The sequence below is a fragment of the Dendrobates tinctorius genome, unplaced genomic scaffold (assembly GCF_039654945.1).
Source record: "Dendrobates tinctorius isolate UK_male_01 unplaced genomic scaffold, ASM3965494v1 ptg000031l, whole genome shotgun sequence".
NCBI classification, from domain to species: domain Eukaryota; kingdom Metazoa; phylum Chordata; class Amphibia; order Anura; family Dendrobatidae; genus Dendrobates; species Dendrobates tinctorius.
This window is the reverse complement of record NW_027361699.1, coordinates 6,120,267-6,142,321: the sequence shown is the minus strand read 5'-3', so window position 1 is coordinate 6,142,321 and position 22,055 is coordinate 6,120,267. Positions and strand designations below refer to the sequence as shown.

Sequence of the window (22,055 nt, the reverse complement as noted above, 5' to 3'; positions counted from 1 at the left end):
GCTGTTAAATTAAGCAACTGCAAATTCTGGTGGAATAATTGACTCCGTGACAGAAGATCTGGACATTTAAGAGTCGAAGGGACAACCGTCAAAAGGTTGATCACATCCACCTACCTGGCCCTAAAAGGCCAGTTTAGTGAGAGGAGGATACCTGAAATCCCCTCTGTCTTGACTTTCTTGAGATGTCTAGGCAAAAGAGGTAAATACGGAAATAGGTAAGGAAGGAAGAACTCGCACCAGGGAATTGCGGCTGCCTGAGGATCCCAAGATTTTGCGACAAATCTTGGTACCTTGTTGTTTAATTTGAACGACAACAGATCTACATCTGGTGTACCCCACCAACGACAAATCTGGTTGAACACCCCTAGATGAAGATCCCATTCTCCTGCCTCTTCCTGCTGGCGGGTCAAGAAGTCTCTACCCAGATCTACACTCCGGGTATATGAACCACCGAGATCAGAAGAACCTTGTCATCTGCCCATTTCATTATCTCCACCACCTCTGACATAGTGAATATACGCCACGTCCCTTCTTAACAGTTTATATAAGCCACTAACTTGGCATTGTCTGACTGGATCATGATGGTCAATCCTAGAACCATGTGTTGCAAATATAGAAAAGCCAAACGGGAGGCTCTGAGTTTAAATACATTGATCAGATAGAGTCTCTCCTGACTATTCCAGGATCCCTGAACCGACAAGTGGTGGCAGATGGCACCCCAATCCAATAAGTCTGACATCCATCCATGGTCAGAACCTGCCACTGGATGGGGAAGGTGCAACCCTGGATTAATAGGGGGGACATCAACCACCTGAGAGACTGGCGACAGAGAAGTGGAAGGATGACTGGATGGTCTAAAGATTGTACTGACTTGTCCCAACAGGGTGTTCTATAGGTGCCTTGAATGAAATTGTGCAAACGGTACTGCCTCAAACGTTGCTACCATCTTCTCCAAGACTCATGCAACACCGAAGAGAATATCTCTTTGGCTACATCAGAATTTGGACAGAGGACTGCGGCGCTAGCCTTTTCTACGACTGAACTGTGTTGAATATCATCCCTAGAAACTGAAGCCATTGTGTCGGAATTAACAATGACTTTGCTCTGTTGACAATCCATCCGAATTGTTCCAGTAAATAATCTGCAAACTCTCCATTTTCTGGGAAAAGGAAGGTGCGGTGACCAGAATATCGTTCAGGTAGGGTATTACCTCCAACTCCCGCAGTAAATCATAACTGGGGATAGAACCTTAGTAAAACACCCCGGGCACCGTTGCCAAGACAAAAAATAAGGCCATGAACTGAAAGTGATCCTGGTTGACTGTAAAGCGAAGAAAATCGCTGATGAGCGGGAAAGATATGTACATGAAGATATGCGTCCTGAAATCAATCGAGAACAGAAACTCCATGGATGTCACGACTGATCGGAGCAACTACATCCTGAAGTGACGCAGGTGCACCCATTTGTTCAGTGGTTTTAGATCTAGAAAGGGTAGTGAAGAACCATCCTTTTGACCGGATGATGAATAGGTTTTATTAGAACCCTCTCAGTTCTGAATGAGGAACTCTCATGGTTACTCCTGTTTGAACCAGTGATGCTACAGCTTGATTGAAACTAGCTCTTAAACTGGGGAAGAGACATTTGAAAAGTTGTTGATCTCAAGGAAGAGCGACAAACTCTGATGTAGCCAGAAGAGACGACTTCTCTCTTTGCCACCCGGGCAGAAACTCCCAGTGGGGGCCGCCTGTCAGATAATGTTAACACCGCTACTGCCTCTGAACCAGAGGGCTTTCCACCCGAGATTTAAAGGATGATCTCGCTGACCTCTGGGAGACTCTGGGTCTGACCTGACAGCCGTAATTTTCCAGTGATGGAAACCGAAGAAAAAGGCGGAACTGCAAAGTCGCAATCTTAAGTGACTAGTATGGGCTGCGCCAATGGAGGAGCATGGTCTTCTTTAGACTATGACATTGTAAGGATCCCAGGATGCCAACAACCTACCCGGTCCTCAGTCCCAGAAGAGAACCCCTGTGTCGCTAGCATTTGCTGCGCTCCAGTGAGTGCCAGAAGTAGGACGTCAAGAGTATCTGACACACATTCCATTTTCAAAATACTGCTACACAATATAGTGCAGCCTTAAAAGGAAGGGGCGGGCCTAAAGGAGCAGGCACCGTGAAGCGCTGCTGATAGGCTGACATACAATGCTTGCTGCACAGGATTGCCATGGCAGCCGAGCAAGGCAGCCACGCGATTCAACTCACCTAACCCAGGTAATCGTGTGACCTAAGCACAGAGAGTAAATGGCAATGCTTGAAGGCCAGCAGGCCGGATGAAAATGTCACGGCGCACAGCAGCTTAGTGACGTGCTGTTGACAGGACCCAGCAGCCAAGCATCACAGGACCGATCCAAAAAAGAAGTGAATCAGCTTCCAAAAAATTCCAAGATTTATTTGTTCACAGATAATCTGTGAACAAATAAATCTTGGAATTTTTTTGGAAGCTGGTTAACTTCTTTTTTTTGGATTTGTTGCACACACCACATACTGCAGCAGGTGAGCTGTTTTTTTTTTTTTCTTCCTTTTACTCTGCATCACACGACCGAGCCTCTCCTCCAAACCACTGACACTCAGTTCTAGCTGTTAAGGTATTCTGGTCTGGCCATACTGACGTGAGAGGAGAGGGACTGCACAATTACAGCTCACACTCTGTCATTGCGTGGGTGAAACAGATCGCTTGTTACAACTTTTGCGTTCATTAATCCCCCCCCCACACCAATAGTTCTGCTTGGCGTCACTTGTCTTATTTACTGCATCATTCCTGTGTCCTGTTATGTAGAAGTGTGACTAAGTTTTATGTTATACAGAGTCTGATGAAAAAGACCTGAGTAGACTTGAAAGCTGCTATTTGCTACCATTTTTTCAGTTAGCCATTAAAAAGGTATGAACCACGGAGTACTCTCAAATTGTAATATTTTTCAATCTACTGGCTAAGATGGCACAAATATATATTTTTCCTGTATAACAGACATTTTGCGGAGTTATTTACCTCTCTAGTTCCACTGTTTCTTCTTGTTTCCTTTTCTTCTCAACAACTACTTCTTTTTCATGTACTGGCTTCAAGCCTCTCTTTTGGGCAGGTTGGGAAGCTTTTCCAACTTTGCCCTTCTATTACAAAACAATTACACATTAATAGTGCTATAAATAGATCAATTCCACAACTCACCAAATTCAGAATTAACACATTTAATGGTGTCATCCAGGCAGAAGAATGTAATTATTTATCTAAGTGATAGGTCATCAATAGCAAATAGCTGGGGTTTGACACCAAGCACACACTCACCTATCAGCACTTTTTTTTTGATCCAGCAAGACGCAGAGCACTGCGCCATTCCAAATGTAGAGGCTGCTGTCCAGCTCTACAGTCCCAATGATGATGCTAGATGTTTTGGTGCTAGGTGTTGGATACCAATCAATCTGCTATTCATGACATGTCCTGTACATAAATTAAATACCTATTGTCTGGACAATCTCATTAAAGCATGTCAGTATAAGTAACATATAGCTGAGTAACCCTGTATATATTTTGCTATTTATTCAGTGAATTAAATTTCTTCATTCACACACGTTTTGACAGGCAGTACCTGAATGCAGAACAGATTTAACTCCACCAATGTTAGAATTTCAGCTTAGGATCCTTTTACAGGACTATATAACGCAATATACATTAAGGATATGTTCACATGTTGCATTTTAGCTGCTGTTTTATTCAAATTTTAAGCTGCGTTTTATAGTACAGCAAAGTCTATGAGATTTCAGAATCCCAATGCACACACTTTGGTTTTATTTTCCAGACTTGATTTGGAAAACTGCTGAGCTTTTGGAAACTGCAACAAGTCACTTCTTTCAGTGTTTTTATTACCCATGGGAAACAATGGTAAGTGCAAAGCCGCAGCAAAAACTGCTTTTTTGGGGGTCACAAAACATGTCAACATACACAAGACAACTAAAACGCAGCAAAACCTGCTTGTAAGCAGCTTCTTTAATGCCAAGAGAGCAGGTTTTGACTGTAAATGTGTTGCTGACTTTTCCCTTTATAATTATTAAAGGGGTTGACCACCTTTGGGGACATTTTTTTTTTTTTCTTACATGCATTCTGGGGTAAGAAATCATTTTTGATATTGGGTTTTATTATAAATTTTGCACCTTGTAGCGGCTTTGTTTTCTTGCACATTCAACTTTAGGCTGTGTGAACACGTTGCGTTTTTCCGCTGTGGAATCGCCACAAAAACGCAAAAAACCCGCATCCCATGCAATCCTGAAATGCTGTGCTAATGCTGCAGATTTTTGCGCTGCGGAATCGCATAGCGGAAAAATCCGGAGCATGCCCATTCTTCTTGCAGAATCGCGGCAATTCCACACCCGTAGGATTGCAGTGAAACGCTCACTTTACGCATGTGGCTATGCCCACCATGCATAAAGTGAGCGTCTCATGTGCAGATGGTACCCAGGGTCTGGAGGAGAGGAGACTGTCCTGCAGGCTCTGGGTACCATAATCCTGTATAAAATAGAATAAAAAATTATGATATACTCACCCTCTGGCGGCCCCCGGAGTCCTTCCCGCCTCTCACCACGCTCCCGGCATCTTCCGGTCCCAGTAATGATTTGCGCGAATGACCGCTGATGGCGTCGTCATCTCGGGTCCTTCGCGCAAAGCATTACTGGGACCAGAAGATGCCAGGAGCGCCACAGAGTAGATCGGGGGCCGTCAGAAGGTGAGAATAATATTTTTTATTATTTTAACATCCTATTTCCAAGCGATACTAATCGCTTGGAATGCGCAAGTATTCCGCAAGCGAAAAACGCTTGCAAAACGCTTGTTTTCCACGCGAAAAGCGCATGTGAATTCGCATGCGTTTTACCAGCGGCGGGATTGCGGAAATTTCCGCAGCATTTCTGCAACGTGGGTACATAGCCTTAAGGCTATGTTCACACGTGTTTTTCCTGCATTTATGCAAATTTTAAGCTGCGTATTACAGTACCAGCAAAGTCCATGAGATTTATTTTCCTGGCTGATTTGGAAAATTGCTGCCTTTTTGAAAACTGCAGCATGTCACTTCTTTCAGCGTTTTTTCTGCATATTTGTAGCATTTTTTCACACACAGGATACCATAGGTAAGTGCAAAAACGCAGATACCAGGTTTTCCTCTGTTTTGTTGCATCGTGATTTTTTTTTTTTGGGGGGGGGGGGCCCGGGGCATTAAACTATCAGTGTGCACAAGAGACAATAAAATGGCAGCAATAAGGAGGCAAAACCTTCTTTTTTGTAGCAGCTTCAAGCAGGTTTTGCCTGCAGAGGGAAAAAAAAAATCTCTAAAAACACAGAATGCAAACATAGCCTAATGCAGTCTGTGGCCAAAAATCAGTTGAAAGAAGCTGAGAATAAAAATACGCTAATAATTCTATACTCTCCTGTCATACAGTCTGGATGAGCTCATTCACTGATACCCAAGTATAGAGGATGGCCACTTTCTCTTGTTAGTGCAGTTTTCCTTACAAAAAGGGCAGCACTTCTGTCCCACAAAAAAATCTGCTGGTGGAGAAGCATGTGACTAGACCAGCCCATCAGCCTCTACCAACAACAAACAAACAAACAAAAAAAGCTTTACCTTATGGGATATTTTATAATTGGAGGAGGCTGATAGACTGATCTGATCACAGACTGATCTGAACACATACTCCTCCACCAGCAGGCAGCCATGGTACACTACCGTTCAAAAGTTTGGGGTCACCCAGATAATTTTGTGTTTTCCATGAAAACTCATGTTTATTAATCAAATGAGTTGCCAAATAAATTTAAAATCTAGTCCAGACATTGACAAGATTCGAAAAAAAGATTTTTATTTGAAATAATAATTTTCTCCTTCAAACTTTGCTTTCGTCAAAGAATGTTCCCTTTGCAGCAATTACAGCATTGCAGACTTTTGGCTTTCTAGCAGTTAATTTGCTGAGGTAAGCCCCTCCCACAAGTTGGTTTGGCTTGATGGGCACTTTTTGCATACCATATGGTCAAGCTTTCTCCCACAACAGCTCAATGGGGTTCTGGTGACTGCGCTGGCCACTCCATTACAGATAGAATACCAGCTGCCTGCTTCTTCCCTAAATACTTCTTGCATCATTTGAAGGTGTGCTTTGGGTCATTGTCCTGTTGTAGGATGAAACTGGCTCCAATCCAATCCGGCGCTGTCCACAGGGTATGGCATGGCGTTGCAAAATGGAGTGATAGCCAGCCTCATTCAAAATCCCTTTTACCTTGTACAAATCTCCCACTTTACCAGCACCAAAGCAACCCCACACCATCACATTACCTCCACCATGCTTGACAGATGGCGTCAGGCACTCTTCCAGCATCTTTTCAGTTGTTCTGCGTCTCACAAATGTTCTTCTGTGTGATCCAAACACCTCAAACTTGGAATCGTCTGTCCATAACACTTTTTTCCAATCTTCCTCTGCCCAATGTCTGTGTTCTTTTGCCCATAATAATCTTTTCCTTTTATTAGCCAGTCTCAGATATGGTTTTTTCTTTGCCACTCTGCCCTGAAGCCAGCATCCCGAAGTCTCCTCTTCACTGTAGACGTTGACACTGGCGTTTTTCGTGTACCATTCAATGAAGCTGCCAGTTGAGGACCTGTGAGGCTTCGATTTCTCAAACTAAAAACTCTAATGTACTTGTCTTGCTGCTCAGTTGGGGCCTCCCACTTCTCTTTCTATTCTGGTTAGATAAAATCAACAATGTGAATCCAGACAATCACCACTGTCCAGAGCACAAAACATGAACCATGAAAGCAATTGGTTACGTTTAAAATAATTTTTATTAATATTAAAAGTTAATGAACCAATTTAACAGCAAAAAGTCATATGACTTTTTGCTGTTAAATTGGTTCATTAACCCCTTCACAACCAATGACGCCACATAGGCATCATGAAAACTGGTGCCAATCTGACCAGTGACGCCTATGTGGCGTCATGACTTTAAAGCCCCCCTGCGGGTCGGGTGACCTAGGTCACTGAAAGGTCACCCGACCAGCAGATACAGGGGGCTTTGCTCTTCACCATAGGGGGCGTGGCTTTGCCCCCACGTGACTACGATCGCTCTGATTGGCTGTTAAAAGTGACACAGCCAATCAGAGCGATAGTAATATTTCATCAATGAAAATTGATGAAATATTACAATCCAGCCACGTCCAACGCTGCTGTAGCATCGGACATGGCTGGTGACAGCGATCCGACCCCCCCCCCCACCCGTTAACGGGGGCGATCTGCCCCCCGCCACTGAATGACAGCGGCGATGTGCCTCCGCTATCATCTCCCCACCCCCCCGCCTTCCCTCCGCTCCCCCCGGCTTCCGATCGCCCCTCCTTCCACCCCCCGGTACTCACCGAGTGCCGTTATGGCTCCCGGTGTCCCGGACCATGGGCGCCGCCATATTGGAAAATGGCGGGCGCATGCGCAGTGCACCTGCCGGCTGCAATTTCCATTCATTCATTTTGATCTCAGTGATCAAAACAGAATGAAAAGTAAATAAACCCCCCGTTTATCACCCCCATAGGCAGGATCAACTAATAAAATAAAGAAATTATTTTTATTTTTCCTTGAGGGTTAGGGTTGGAAAGAGGGTTAGGGTTGGAAAGAGGGTTAGAATTAGGGTTGGAATTAGGGGTAGGGTTGTGGTTAGGGTAATGGTTAGGGTTGGGATTAGGGATGTGTTGGGGTTAGGGCTGTGGTTAGAGGTGTGTTGGGGTTAGGGTTGAAGTTAGAATTGTGGGGCTTCCACTGTTTAGGCACATCAGGGGGTCTCCAAGCGCGAGATGGTGCAACCATTGATTCCAGCCAATATTGCGTTGAAAAAGTCAAACGGTGCTCCCTCCCTTCCAAGCCTTGGCGTGTGCCCAAACAGTGGTTTACCCCAACATGTGGGGTATCAGCGTACTCAGGAAAAATTGCACAACAACTTTGGGGGTCTAATTTCTCCTGGTACCCTTGGGAAAATAAAAAATTGGGGGCTAAAAAAATATTTTTGTGGAATTTTTTTTTTTATTTTTCATTTTCACGTCTCTGTGTTATAAAGTTCTTGAAGCACTTGGGGGTTCAAAGTGCTCACCAGGCATCTAGATAAGTTCCTTGGGAGGTCTAGTTTCCAAAATGGGGTCACTTGTGGGGGGATCCACAGCTTAGGTACATCAGTGGCTCTGCAAACCTAACGACGACTGCAGACCATTCCATCAAAGTCTGCATTTCAAAACGTCACTACCTCCATTCCGAGCCCTTACGTGTGCCCAAACAATGGTTCCCCTCCATATATGGGGCACCAGCGCACTCAGGACAAACTGGACAACAACTTTTGGGGTCCAATTTATCCTGGTACCCTTGTGAAAATAAAAAATTGCGCACTAAAAAATAATTTTTTGAGGAAAAAAAATTTTTTTTTTATTTTCACGGCTCTGCGTTATAAACTTTTGTGAAGCACTTGGGGGTTCAAAGTGCTCACTATGCATCTAGATAAGTCCCGTAGGGGGTCTAGTTTCCAAGATCGGGTCATTTGTGTGGGAGCTCCAATGTTTAGGCACACAGGGACTCTCCAAACACGACATGGTGTCTGCTAACGATTAGAAGTAATTTGCATTTCAAAAAGTCAAATGGCGCTCCTTCCCTTCTGAGCCCTGCCATGTGCCCAAACAGTGGTTTCCCCCCACATATGGGGTACCAGCGTACTCAGGACAAACTGTACAACAACTTTTGGGGTCCAATTTCTCCTGTTAGCCTTGTGAAAATTAAAAAAAATAGTGTGCTAAAAATCATTTTTGGAGGAAAAAAAATTATTTTTTATTTTCACTGCTCTGTGTTATAAACTTTTGTGAAGGACTTGGGGGTTCAAGGTGCTCACTATACATCTAGATAAGTTCCTTAGGGGGTCTAGTTTCCAAAATGGGGTCACTTGTGGGGGAGCTCCAATTTTTAGGTGCACAAGGGCTCTCCAAATGCGACATGGTGTCCGATAACGATTGGAGCTAATTTTCCATTCAAAAAGTCACATGGTGCTCCTTCCCTTCTGGACCCTGCCGTGCGCTCAAACAGTGGTTTATGACCACATATGAGGTATCGGTGTACTCAGGAGAAATTGCCCAACAAATTTTAGGATCCATTTTATCCTGTTGCCGATGTGAAAATTAAAAAACTGAGGCTAAAAGAAAATTTGTGAAAAAAAAAGTACTTTTTTTTTTTTTTTTTTACAGTTCAATTTGTGAAGTACCTGGGGGTTCAAAGTGATCACTATGCATCTAGATAAGTTCCTTGGGGAGTCTAGTTTCCAAAATGGGGTCACTGGTGGAGGAGCTCCAATGTTTATGCACACAGGGGCTCTCCAAACGTGACATGGCAACTGCTAAATATTCCAGCATATTTTCAATTCAAAAAGTCAAATGGCGCTCCTTCCTTTCTGAGCCCTGTCGTGCGCCCAAACAGTGGTTTATGACCACATATGAGGTATCGGTGTACTCAGGAGAAATTGCCCAACAAATTTTAGGATCCATTTTATCCTGTTGCCCATGTGAAAATGAAAAAAAATTATGCTAAAAGAAAATTTTTGTTGGAAAAATTAAAATGTCCATTTTTTCCTTCCACGTTGCTTTAGTTCCTGTGAAGCACCTGAAGGGTTAATAATCTTCTAGAATGTAGTTTTGAGTAGCTTGAGGGGTGCAGTTTTTAGAATGGTGTCACTTTGGGGTATTTTCTGCCATATAGACCCCTCAAAGTGACTTCAAATGTGAGGTGGTCCCTAAAAAAAATGGTTTTGTAAATTTTGTTGTAAAAATGAGAAATCGCTGGTCAACTTTTAACCCTTATAACTTCCTAACAAAAAAATAATTTTGTTTCCAAAATTGTGCTGATCTAAAGTAGACATGTGGGAAATGTTATTTAGTAACTATTTTGTGTCACATAACTCTCTGGTTTAACAGAATAACAATTCAAAATTTGTAAATTGCGAAATTTTCTAAATTTTCGCCAAATTTCTGATGTTTTCACAAATAAACGCAAAAATTATCGACCTAAATTTAAAACTAACATGAAGCCCAATATGTCACGAAAAAACATTCTCAGAATCACTAGGATCTGTTGAAACGTTCCTGAGTTCCTCATAAAGGGACACTGGTCAGAATTGCAAAAAATGGCCTGGTCATTAAGGTCAAAATAGGCTTGGTCATGAAGGGGTTAACTTTTAATATTAATAAAAATTATTTTAAACGTAATCAATTGCTTTCATGGTTCATGTTTTGTGCTCTGGACGGTGGTGATTGTCTGGACTCACATTGTTGATTTGATGTTCTGTTTAGAACCATATGATACTGTAAGGACTTTCTTAAATTGATTTCTCTATTCTGGTTAGAGTCTGTTTGAGCTCTCCACTGAAGGGAGTAGTACACACCGTTGTAGGAAATCTTCAATTTCTCGCATGGAATAGCCTTCATTTCTAAGAACAAGAATAGACTTTCGAGTTTCACATGAAAGTTCTTTTTTTCTGGCCATTTTGAGAGTTTAATGGAACCAACAAATGTAATGCTCCAGATTCTCCAATAGCTCAAAGGAAGGTCATGTTAGAGAAGCTATAAATTAGCTAAACTGTTTTCAGCTGTGCTAACATACTTGCACAAGGGTTTTCAAGGGTATTCTAACCATCCATTAGCCTTCTTACACAGTTAGCAAACAAAGTACCATAAGAACACTGGAGTGATGGTTGTTGGAAATGGGACTCTATACACCTATGAAGATATTGCATTACAAACCAGATGTTTGCAGCTAGAATAGTCATTTACCACATTAACAATGTATAGAGTGTATTTCTGAATCATTTAAATGTTAGCTTCATTGGAAAAAAGCCGGATTACTTACCGGTAATGCCCTTTTAAAGAGTCCACGACAGCACCCACTGGAGGTATCAGATCCGCCCCACTTGGAACAGGAAACCCTACAGGAAGATAAAAAGGGGCGGTCCGCCTTTCCTCCTCAGTTTTGTATTTCAGAGTACTAGGAGGACCACCAAAGGTTAGGCAATGTCTTTTCCTAATTTTTACTTATTCATCCTTAGCAGATACACTTTATTATTAATATCTTAGCAGGGACGGTAGTGAGGGGTGCTGTCGTGGACTCATTAAAAGGGCATTACCAGTAAGTAATCCGGCTTTTTACCCTTCGCTACGACAGCACCCACTGGAGAGATTCCAGAGACCATCACCTGGGTGGGACCACCATGCCAAGGACAGTCCTGCCAAAGCTTAGGTCATAAGTTGATGAAAGGTCAAGTCTATAGTGATTATGGAAGGTAGAAGGGGTTGACCAAATTGCTGCCTTACATATGGCTTCAATCGGAACGTCTCCCCTCTCGGCCCATGAGGCTGCCACTGCTCTGGTGGAATGTGCTCTGATGTTCTCCGGAGGCTCTTCATTTTTCGAGGAGTAGGCTAAGCGAATGGCATCCCTGATCCATCGGGAAATGGTGCTCTTCATGATTCCGTACCATTTTTTACAGCCCTGAAAAAATATGAACAGTGCCCTACACTGCCTCCAGCTCCTGGACCTCTCAATATATTTTAGGACAGTTCTTCTAACGTCCAAGGTGTGGAATTTCCGCTCCTCCGGAGTGGAGGGGTCTCCAAAGAAGGTTGGGAGAAGTATCTCTTGAGATCTATGGAATCTTGTGGATACCTTAGGTAGGTATGAGGGGTCTGGTTTTAATATTAACCTATCCTGGTATATCTGAGAAAAGGGTGAGTCTATGGATAGGGCTTTGATATCACTCACTCTCCTAGCTGCCGTCAGTGCCACTAAGAGGGCCGGTTTTGATTGACAAATATTTCAGGGATATCGTGTCTATCGGCTGTGGTAGACTCCCAAGACCTTTTTAATGATGACTCCGCTTTACGGTCTAGCGGGTCCGCCAATAAGCCTGCGTCCTCTACTGGAATAGTAGATTGCTTCAAGGTAGAGGCTACAACGGCATCAACCTTTGGTCCATTTTAATAGCTCGTCATCGCTAAATGGATACTTCCTCTTTGAGGCCGATGGGAGAAAACTTCTTTGATCGTGTTTTTCCCACTCTCTCTTTATTAAGGCCTTAACTGCCGGTATTACTGGAAACGCTCTCCTTTTCTTTTCCGCCAACCCCGCAAACATTATTTCTTGTGCGGTTTGGGCGCCCCCCTTGTCTCCTCACACCCCATAGTGTTCCTCACGGATTTGACTAGGTTATCCACACTATCCAGGGAAAAACAAGATCGTCCCTCAATGTCTGATGAGGATGATGACGATGATGCGAGTGAAGAATCAGAGATTAACTCCTGTTCTTCCTCTGACTCTGAGCGGAGGGTCACCTGTTTTTTGCTCCTAGCTTCTGAGGGAGTACTGTCACGGGTAATAGCCTGTATTTCCGCTCTAATTATGGCCCGAATGTCCTTTGAAGACACCGCCGACCCTTGTCTAGTCTCTCTGGTGCATTGCTTACAGAGCTTTTTGGGGTAGGAGTAATGGAGAGGCTCAGCGCATAAAGCGCATTCTTTATGTTTGGATTTCTCTTTTTTCTTCGCCTGGAAGAGAGGAGACATGGCGAAAGGAGGAGGGGGGGGGGGGGGAGGTCAGCTTAATAGGCAGAGTATATATATTGCACACTCACCCAGTGAAGCTTTTTATTACCGGATCAGATGGCTGAGATCCTGTCCTAGGTCTTGACTCTTGCGCCTCGCTCCTGCGGGCGGTGTCTGTCCTGGTAGCGCGGTCCCAGGAGGAGTTGCCCCCCGCAGAGTCTATAGCAGGAGCGTGTACTTCCGCTGGGGATGACATGGCTTCCTGCCGCTAAGCTGCGGCGCTGGTTTAAATAGATCTTTTTTCTTTTTTTCTTCTCCCGGAAGTCGCTCCTGCTCCCAGAGTTCACCGCGCATGCACCGTTGCGCTCCTCAGCCATCATGCCCCGGAAGTTCACTCATTACTTCCAGGGCCTAGGAGCATCTGCGCCGGCCGGCTACCGCGTCGCCGCTTTTGTATGCGGCCCGCGCTTCTCACGACGCTGCCGCCACTGCTGCCTCTCTCCTTTTTTTTTTTTTCTCTTCGCACCACTGCCACACTTACCGCTTCCTGCAGCGGTGGCTCCTGCGTGCTTGGTGCCACCTGGCGCGCCCCTAGGTGAGACCGGGCGGCCCTTCCCAGACCCGGTCATCACCTTTAGCCATCAGACGAGGGCGAAGTCTCCCCCGACGCTGCTTCCAGACCGCAGCCCCTGCCGTTCTCATGGACACCACGTAGGCGGCGTGCATATGGCCCAGGTACGTCTTCCTGAAGGATAAATCCTGAGGTTCCCTGGGAACAGGAAACCAAAAAACGGAGCTGAGGAGGAAAGGTGGACCTCCCCTTTTTATCTTCCTGTAGGGTTTCCTGTTCCAAGTGGGGTGGATCCGATACCTCCAGTGGGTGCTGTTGTGGCGAAGGGTAAAAACTGTGCTTTTCTTTCAAAAATAAGGACATTTCTAAGTGACCCTAGACATTTGAACGGTAGTGTATAGGTAGAAGAGCTGGCCTTTTTGTGAAGAATGCTGCACTAAGAGAAAGTGGCCGACCTCTTTACTTGAGAATATGCCAGTGAGCTCGCTCTGACAGTCTCACAGGACAGTTTGCAATTCTTTTTTAGCTGTATTTTCCAGAGTTTCCTTGGATAATTTATAGCCACAGACCACAATAAAACAAAGCTTGAAAAAGACAAATGGCGCAAAATTTGTAATGAGACCCAAATGGAAAAAGTGATTTTTAGCCCAAAATACATGGAAAAAAAATGTAACCAAAAGTTGTCAACCCCTTTAAGGATTGCACATGAAATTCCTTTTACAGGACATCGGAGTACAAATACTAAAGCTCATACAACTAAACTCTTATTGTTCCAACCGTGACAATTGACAAATTGTGCAAGATTGACAATGATTGGCTAAGCACTGGAAAAACTTGAAATGTCTATAAGTGATTGAGCCTTTCCAGCAAGTGTCCATTGATATCCAACAGTTTTGGAATACACAGTATTCCCATAGTGGTCATCAATGCCACTTACTACTTTCTCGAGTAGGTTTCTCCAGAGAGTTGTTGACTGATCAAGGGACCCAGTTCATGTGTAACCTAAAGAAAAGCCTCTGCAGGAAAATACAAGCCTAAAATCCCCATTACTTTCAGACTAACGGGCAATGTGAATGCTTCAATGAGCCTCGGAAACAAATGTTTAAGATGCTTATAGAGACTGAGAATGTTAACTCCCACATGTTTTGTTTGATTACCCCAAGCCGCAAGGGCTTTCATCTCCTTTAATTATGGAATAAAGATAAGGTTCATTGATTAGATTAAAAGAACTGTTCAAAGGCTAGCCCCAAAACTTCAGCAGTTATGGTGTTCTATTTAATGATGCTAAAAAGTAAAATGCATGAACTGACCAACCTGGCTCATGAGAATGTGACCCAAGCCAACAATAAACTTTAGTATGACCATAATGCCAAATTGAGGGTCTATGAGGGCAGAAGGTTTCTATTTTCGTTCCTATGGTGCAGAACAAGTTACAGGCTGCATGGAAAAATCCGTATATATGCAAGCGTCTGAATGTTGTTAACTATGTTGTGCCTTGGATAACACTCAAACATCAGAAGATTTTTATATGTTAATATGATGAAAATTCATCACAACAGGGGTGCCTGTGTCCTGGCTGTCTGCACTATGGCTATGCCTGAGGAGGGGGAAAGTGAGCTGATGATATGGATCTGTGAAACAGGAAGTGTTATGTCACAAACATTGTTTCTAGATGCAAATAAGCAGGATTTTTTTTTCACACTTTTTTCCAAATGATAGATTACATGTCAAAAAGTAAATGTTGAAGAAAATCTATAATTCAGAATACAAGTTCATCATGGAATGCTGAATACTACTATATGAAGATATTGACATCTCAATGAGCAAGAATATAAATCAGTTGGACATATTTTTGGAAATATCCATATTATCAAGAAGCTACTTTTTGTTAATCAACAGAAGAGACACAAACACACACCTTTTCTTCTTCCTGACTGCTATCTTCAGCATCGGAATCAACTTTGCTTGCAACTTTCTTCTTGGTTTCAGTTTCCCTTTTGCTGGCTTCTTTTGGTTTTTCTTCTTCCTCTCCAGTACTTTCTTCATCTTTTCTTACAAGCTGCTGCTTTTGAAGTTTATTATCCAAGACCTTCTTTTTATGCTGATCTTCTTCGCTTGAACTATTCATAAAGAAACAGAAAGAGATGCCCTTATACTAGATACAGAGTAGGAGGAAAAAATGATGGGTTATTACTACAATAAAAAGAAATTTTACAAAAAAAATAAAGTTACCTTTAGTCTGTTTTATTATAAACTTTCATGTAGTCACCTGGCCCACAGTGTTTTTGATAACAGAAACACTAGGAGGATGAAAAAAAAAAAAAAAAAAAAAAAAAGAAGAAAAATCCTACTGTGTGTAAAAGCACTCCAACAAGATGTGCAACCTAATCAACTGTGGGAAATACGAAATCCCTCGATAAACCTGCTCCAACATCCCTGCTGATAAAAGGAGCAGGTCTACTAAAGTTGAAAAGGAATCCATCACTGAAGTGGCATCGGTAGAGGTCATCGTCAATGTGACCAAGAATTTGTAAATGACGAGGAGACTTTTCCATCTTGTCACCATTAATGACACTCCCAGCTATACCTTTAAGGTAACTTCATAGAGGTTAGCTCTGGTCACTGGGCTCTGTTGCCAACCGGCCTGAGCTGCAGAGAGATCCCCAATAGCGCCGTGAGCACTCACGGCTCACTGTAATAGCGGGGATGTCACTCAAAATACTTAGTAAGGAACATTTCGTACATGTCTACTTTACATCAGTACAATTTTGAAACCAAATTTTTTTTGTTTGGAAGTTACAGTGGGGGAAAAAAAAGTATGTAGTCAGCCACTAATTGTGCAAGTTCTTCCACTTAAAAAGATGAGAGAGGCCTGTAATTGACATCATAGGTAGACCACAACTATGAGAGTCAAAATGAGAAAACAAATCCAGAAAATCACCTTCAGTGATTTGGTAAGATTTACTTTGCAAATTATGGTGGAAAATAAATATTTGGTCATTAACAAAAAATTAACAAAAGTTCATCTCAATATTTTGTTGTATATCCTTTGTTGGCAATGACAGATCAAATGTTTTCTGTAAGTCTTCACAAGGTTGGCACACACTGTTGGTGGTATGTTGGCCCACTCCTCCATGCAGATCTCTTCTAGAGCAGTGATGTTTTGGGCCTGTCACTGGACAACACAGACTTTCAAATCCCTCCAAAGGTATTCTATGGGGTTGAGCTCTAGAGACTGGCTAGGTCACTCCAGGATTTTCATATGCATCTTAGGCCTGTTTCACACTTCCGTTTTTTGACGTCAGTCAAAATCCGCCAATTTTCGAAAAAAACGGATCCGCCAAAAAAGAGGCGGATCCGTTTTTCCCCCAGACTCACATTATCGGCAGATCTTGACTGACGGTAGTCCGTCCCACCCGTTTTTTCGACGGATCCGTGAAAATGTTAGCGTGTCCCGGGCGGATGAGATGGACTCTGCAACGTTTTTTTTTTTGCTTGACGGTCCGCTATTTTGAAGTGCGCATGCCCGGAAGCTTTGCTCTGGGACTCACACACTCTCTCCAGGCTTGTATTCCTTTAAATTTCCACCACTAGCTGATAATACGGATCCGTCAAAAACCCGGATCCGGTGGCCTCCGTTTGTGCCACAACGGAGATGGAACCGTTTTTTCACATTCTGGCAGATTTACACTGACATCAAAAAACGGAAGTGTGAAACAGGCCTTACTAAGCCACTCTTTCGTTGCCCTGGCGGTGTGCTTGGGATCATTATCATGCTGAAAGACCAATCCACATTTCATCTTCAATGCTCTTGCTGATGGAAGGAGGTTTGCACTCAAAATTTCACGATACACATCCCCATTCATTCTTTCATGTACACAGATCAGTCTTCCTGGTACCTTTGCAGAGAAACCGCCCCAAAGCATGATGTTGCCACCCTCATGCTTCACAGTAGGTATGGTGTTCTTTGGATGCAACTGTCTCATCCAAACACAACGAGTTTTGTTTCTACCAAACAGTTCTACTTTGGATTCATCAGACCACGTGACATTCTCCCAATACTCTTCTGGATAATCCAAGTGCTCTCTAGCAAACTTCAAACGGCCTGGACATGTACTGGTTTAAGCAGGGGGACACGTCTGGCACTGCAGGATCTGAGTCCCTGGCAGCGTAGTGTGTTACTGATGGTAGCCTTTGTTATGGTGGTCCCAGCTCTATGGAGGTCATTTACTAGGGCCCCCCGTGTGGTTCTGGGATTTTTGCTCACCGTTCTTGTAATCATTTTGACCCCATGGGGTGAGATCTTGCATGGTGCCTCAGATCGAGGGAGATTATCAGTGGTCTTGTATGTTTCCCATTTTCTTATTATTGCACCCACAGTTGATTTCATCACATCAAGCTGCTTGTCTATTCAAGATGCAGTCTTCCCAGCCTGGTGCAGGGTTACAATTTTGTTTCTGGTGTCCTTCGACAGCTCTTTGGTCTTCACCATAGTGAAGTTTGGAGTGTGACTGTTTGAGGTTGTGGACAGGTGTCTTTTATACAGATAAGTTCAAACAGGTGCCAATACTACAGGTAATGAGTGGAGGACAGAGGAGCCTCTTAAAGAATAAGTTACAGGTCTGTGAGCCAGAAATCTAGAAATCTTGCATGTTTTTAGGTGACCAAATAGTTTTTCTCCACTATAATTTGGGGAAAAAAAATCTTGCCAATCAGACAAAGTGATTTTTTGGATTTGTTTTCTCATTTTGATTCTCATAATTGTGGTCTACCTATGACGTCAATTACAGGCCTCTCTCTTTTTAAGTGGGAGAACTTGCGCAATTGATGGCTGACTAAATACTTTTTTTCCCCACTGTATAAGGGTTAAAGGTTGACCAGCGATTTCTCATTTTTACAAACTATTTTATTTTTAAAGGGACCACCTCACATTTGAAGTCATTTTGAGGGGGTCTATATGGCAGAAAATACCTAAAGTGACCATTCTAAAAACTGCACCCCTCAAGCTGATCAAAACTACATTCAAGAAGTTTATTAACCCTTCAGGTGCTTCACAGGAGCAGAAGCAAAGTGAAGGAAAAAAAATGAACATTTAACTTTTTAGTCACAAAAATGATCTACTGTATAAGCAACATTTTTTTTATTTTTACAAGAGTAAAATGAGAAAATGGACAGAAGTTGTTGTGCAATTTCTCCTGAGTATGCTGTTACCCCATATGTGTGTGTGTGTGTGTGTGGGGGGGGGGGGGGACACACCACTGTTTGGGTGCATGGCAGAGCTCGGAAGGGAAGGAGTGCCATTTGTCTTTTTCAAACCAAAATTCGCTGGAATTGAGTTTGGACACCATGTCATGTTTGAAGAGCATCTGATGTGCCTAAACAGTGGAAACACCCAAAAGGTGACCCCATTTTGAAAACTAGACCCCTCCCAAGGAGCTTATCCAGATGTGTGGTGAGCACTTTGAACCCCCAAGTGTTTCACTAAAGTTTATAACGCCCGGCCGTGAAAATAAGAAATCCTATTTTTTCCCCACAAAAATGACCTTTAAGGCTGTGTGCCCACGTAGCATTTTTTTAAGCTTATAAACGCACTATTCTGCTGCGGAAACGCTTGAAAAAAGCATTCCATGCATTTTTAAAAGAATGTTGTGCCAATGGTGCGTTTTTTACCGCTGCGGAATCGCTTAACGGTAAAAAACGTAGCATGTTAATTTTGCGGAATCGCCCTCGATTCCGCATACCATCAATTATACGGGCAAAATCGCTTAGGAAAACGCATGCAAAACTCTAGACAAATGCTTGTCAAAAACCGCATGCGGTTTCCCGGGAGCAGGGTGTGCGATTCTGCTCAGGTTTATTCTGCATGAGAATCGCTACATGGGCACATAGCCTTAGACCCCAATTTTTAATTTTCTTAAAGGTAACAGGAGAAATTGGACCTCAAAAGCTGTTGTGCAATTTGTCCTGAGTAAGCTAATACTCCATATGCGGGAGCAAACTACTGTTTGGGCACACGTCGGGGCTTGGAAGTGAAGTAGTGACGTTTTGGAATACAAACTTTGATGGACGCACGGCAGTGCTCAGAAGGGAAGGCGCATCAATGGAGATTTTGAATGTCAAATTGGCTGGAATCGAGAGCGGACACCATGTCGTGTTTGGAGAGCCCCTGACGTACCTAAACAGTGGAAACCCCCCATAAGTGACCCCATTTTGGAAACTAGACCCCCCAAGGAACTTATCTAGATACGTGGCGAGAGCTCTGAACCCTCAAGGGCTTCACAGAAGTTTATAACAGAGCCGTAAAATTAAAAAATCATATTTTTTTTCCACAAAAATGATCTTTTCACCCCAATTTTTATTTTCCCCAAGGGTAACAGAACCCCAAAACTTATTGTACAATTTGTCCTGAGTATGCTGATACCCCCATATGCGGGGGTAAACCACTGTATAGGTGCATGGCAAGAAAGGGAAGGAGCGCAGTTTGACTTTTTCAACGCAAAATTGGCTGGACGCCATGTCGCGTTTGGAAAGCCCCTGATGTGCCTAAACAGTGGAAACCCCCCACAAGTGACACCACTTTGGAAACTAGACAATGCAAGCTTATCTAGATGTGTGGTGAGCACTTTGAACCCCAAGTGCTTCACAGAGGTTTATAACAGAGCTGTGAAAATAAAAAAATCTTTTTTTTCACAAAATGATTTTTGCCCCCAAATTTTTATTTTCACAAGGGTAACAGGAGAAATAGGACCCCCAAAGTTGTTGTGCAATTTGTCCTGAGTACGCTGATACCCCATATGTGGGGTGGAACCACTGTTTGGGCGCATGGCAGAGCTCGGAAGGGAAGGAGCGCCGTTTTGGAATGCAGACTTTGATGGAATGTCTGTGGGCATCATGTTGCGTTTGCAGAGCCCCTGATGTGCCTAAATAGTAGAAATCCCCCACAAGTGACCCCATTTTGGAAACTAGACCCCGCAAGGAGCTTATCTAGATGTGTGGTGAGCACTTTGAACCCCCAAGTGCGTCACAGAAGTTTATAATGTAGAGCCGTGAAAATAAAAAAAATCATTTTTTTTTCCACAAAAATGATCTTTTTGCCACAAAATTATTTTCACAAGGGTAATAGGAGAACCCCCCAAAATAGCACCCCCCAAAGTTGTTGTGCAATTTTGTCCTGAGTACGCTGATACCCCATATGTGGGGGTAAACCACTGATCGCCTTACTGCGATCTTTAGGAGGCAGAAATGAACAAATCCACAAAAGGTGAAGAATTGGTTTTATTTTTTACGCCGTTCCTCGTGTGGTATTAGTGATTAGGCGACTTTTTATCTCGGGTCGGTGCGATTACAGCGATACCAGATGTATATACTTTTTTTAATCTTCAGCTTCTGTCACACACTAAGAGACGCTTTTTTTGGAAGAAATTTTTAACCCCTTCGTGACCCAGCCTATTTTGACCTTAATGACCTGGCCATTTTTTGCAATTCTGACCAGTGTCCCTTTATGAGATAATAACTCAGGAACGCTTCAACGCATCCCAGCGATTCTGAGATGGTTTTTTCATGACATATTGGGCTTCATGTTAGTGATAAATTTAGGTCGATAATTTTTGTGTTTGTGAAAAAAATCAGAAATTTGGTGAAAATTTTGAAAATTTCACAATTTTCAAATTTTGAATTGTTATTCTGTTAAACCAGAGAGTTATGTGACACAAAATAGTTACTAAATAAGATTTCCCACATGTCTACTTTACATCAGCACAATTTTGGAAACAAATGTTTTTTTGTTAGGAAGTTATAAGGGTTAAAAGTTGACCAGCGATTTCTAATTTTTACAACAAAATTTACAAAACCATTTTTATTTTAGGGACCACCTCACATTTGAAGTCACTTTGAGTGGTCTATATGGCAGAAAATACCCAAAAGCGACACCATTCTAAAAACTGCACCCCTCAAGCTACTCAAAACTACATTCTAGAAGATTATTAACGCTTCAGGTGCTTCACAGGAACTAAAGCAACGTGGAAGGAAAAAATGGACATTTTAATTTTTCCAACACAAATTTTCTTTTAGCATCATTTTTTTTCATTTTCACATCTGCAACAGGATAAAATGGATCCTAAAATTTGTTGGGAAATTTCTCCTGAGTACACCGATATATGTGGTCATAAACCACTGTTCGGGTGCACGGCAGGGCTCAGAAGGGAAGGAGCACATTTGACTTTTTGAATGGAAAATGTGCTGGAATATTTAGCGCTTGCCATGTCGCGTTTGGAGAGTCCCTGTGTGCCTAAACACTGGAGCATCCCCACAAGTGACCCCATTTTGGAAACTAGACCCCCCAAGGAACTTATCTAGATGCATAGTGATCACTTTGAACCCCCAGGTGCTTCACAAATTGATCCGTAAAAAAAAAAGTACTTTTTTTCAACAAAAATTATTTTTAGGCAACAGGATAAAATGGATCCTAAAATTTGTAGGGCAATTTCTCCTGAGCACACCAATACCTCATATGTGGTCATAAACCACTGTTTGGGCACACGGCAGGGCTCAGAAGGGAAGGAGCACCATTTGACTTTTTGAAATAAAAATTAGCTCCAATCGTTAGCGGACACCATGTCGTGTTTGGAGAGTCCCTGTGTGCCTAAACTTTGGAGCTCCCCCACAAATGACCCCATTTTGGAAACTAGACCCCCTCAGGAACTTATCTAGATGCATAGTGAACACTTTGAACCCCCAGGTGCTTCACAGAAGTTTATAACGCAGAGCCGTGAAAAAAAAAAATATTTTTTTTTTCCTAAAAAAAAATATTTTTTAGTCCACAATTTTTTATTTTCACAAGGGTTACAGGAGAAA

At 42.8% G+C, this 22,055-nt stretch overlaps 1 protein-coding gene across 6 annotated transcripts in view; it reads right to left on the bottom strand.

Moving 5' to 3' along the window:
* Window positions 1-22,055, bottom strand: part of PSIP1 (PC4 and SRSF1 interacting protein 1) — a 168,164-nt gene that overhangs the window by 55,811 nt on the left and 90,298 nt on the right. For 5 of the 6 annotated variants that reach the window (XM_073572154.1, XM_073572149.1, XM_073572151.1 and 2 more), the window contains 2 exons: window positions 15,121-15,322; window positions 3,046-3,164 (listed from right to left, as the gene is read on the bottom strand). In XM_073572154.1, coding sequence (XP_073428255.1) covers window positions 3,046-3,164; window positions 15,121-15,322 — 321 coding nt within the window. The remainder of the gene's footprint in view (window positions 1-3,045; window positions 3,165-15,120; window positions 15,323-22,055) is intronic. The other variant, XM_073572150.1, reaches the window with a different exon arrangement.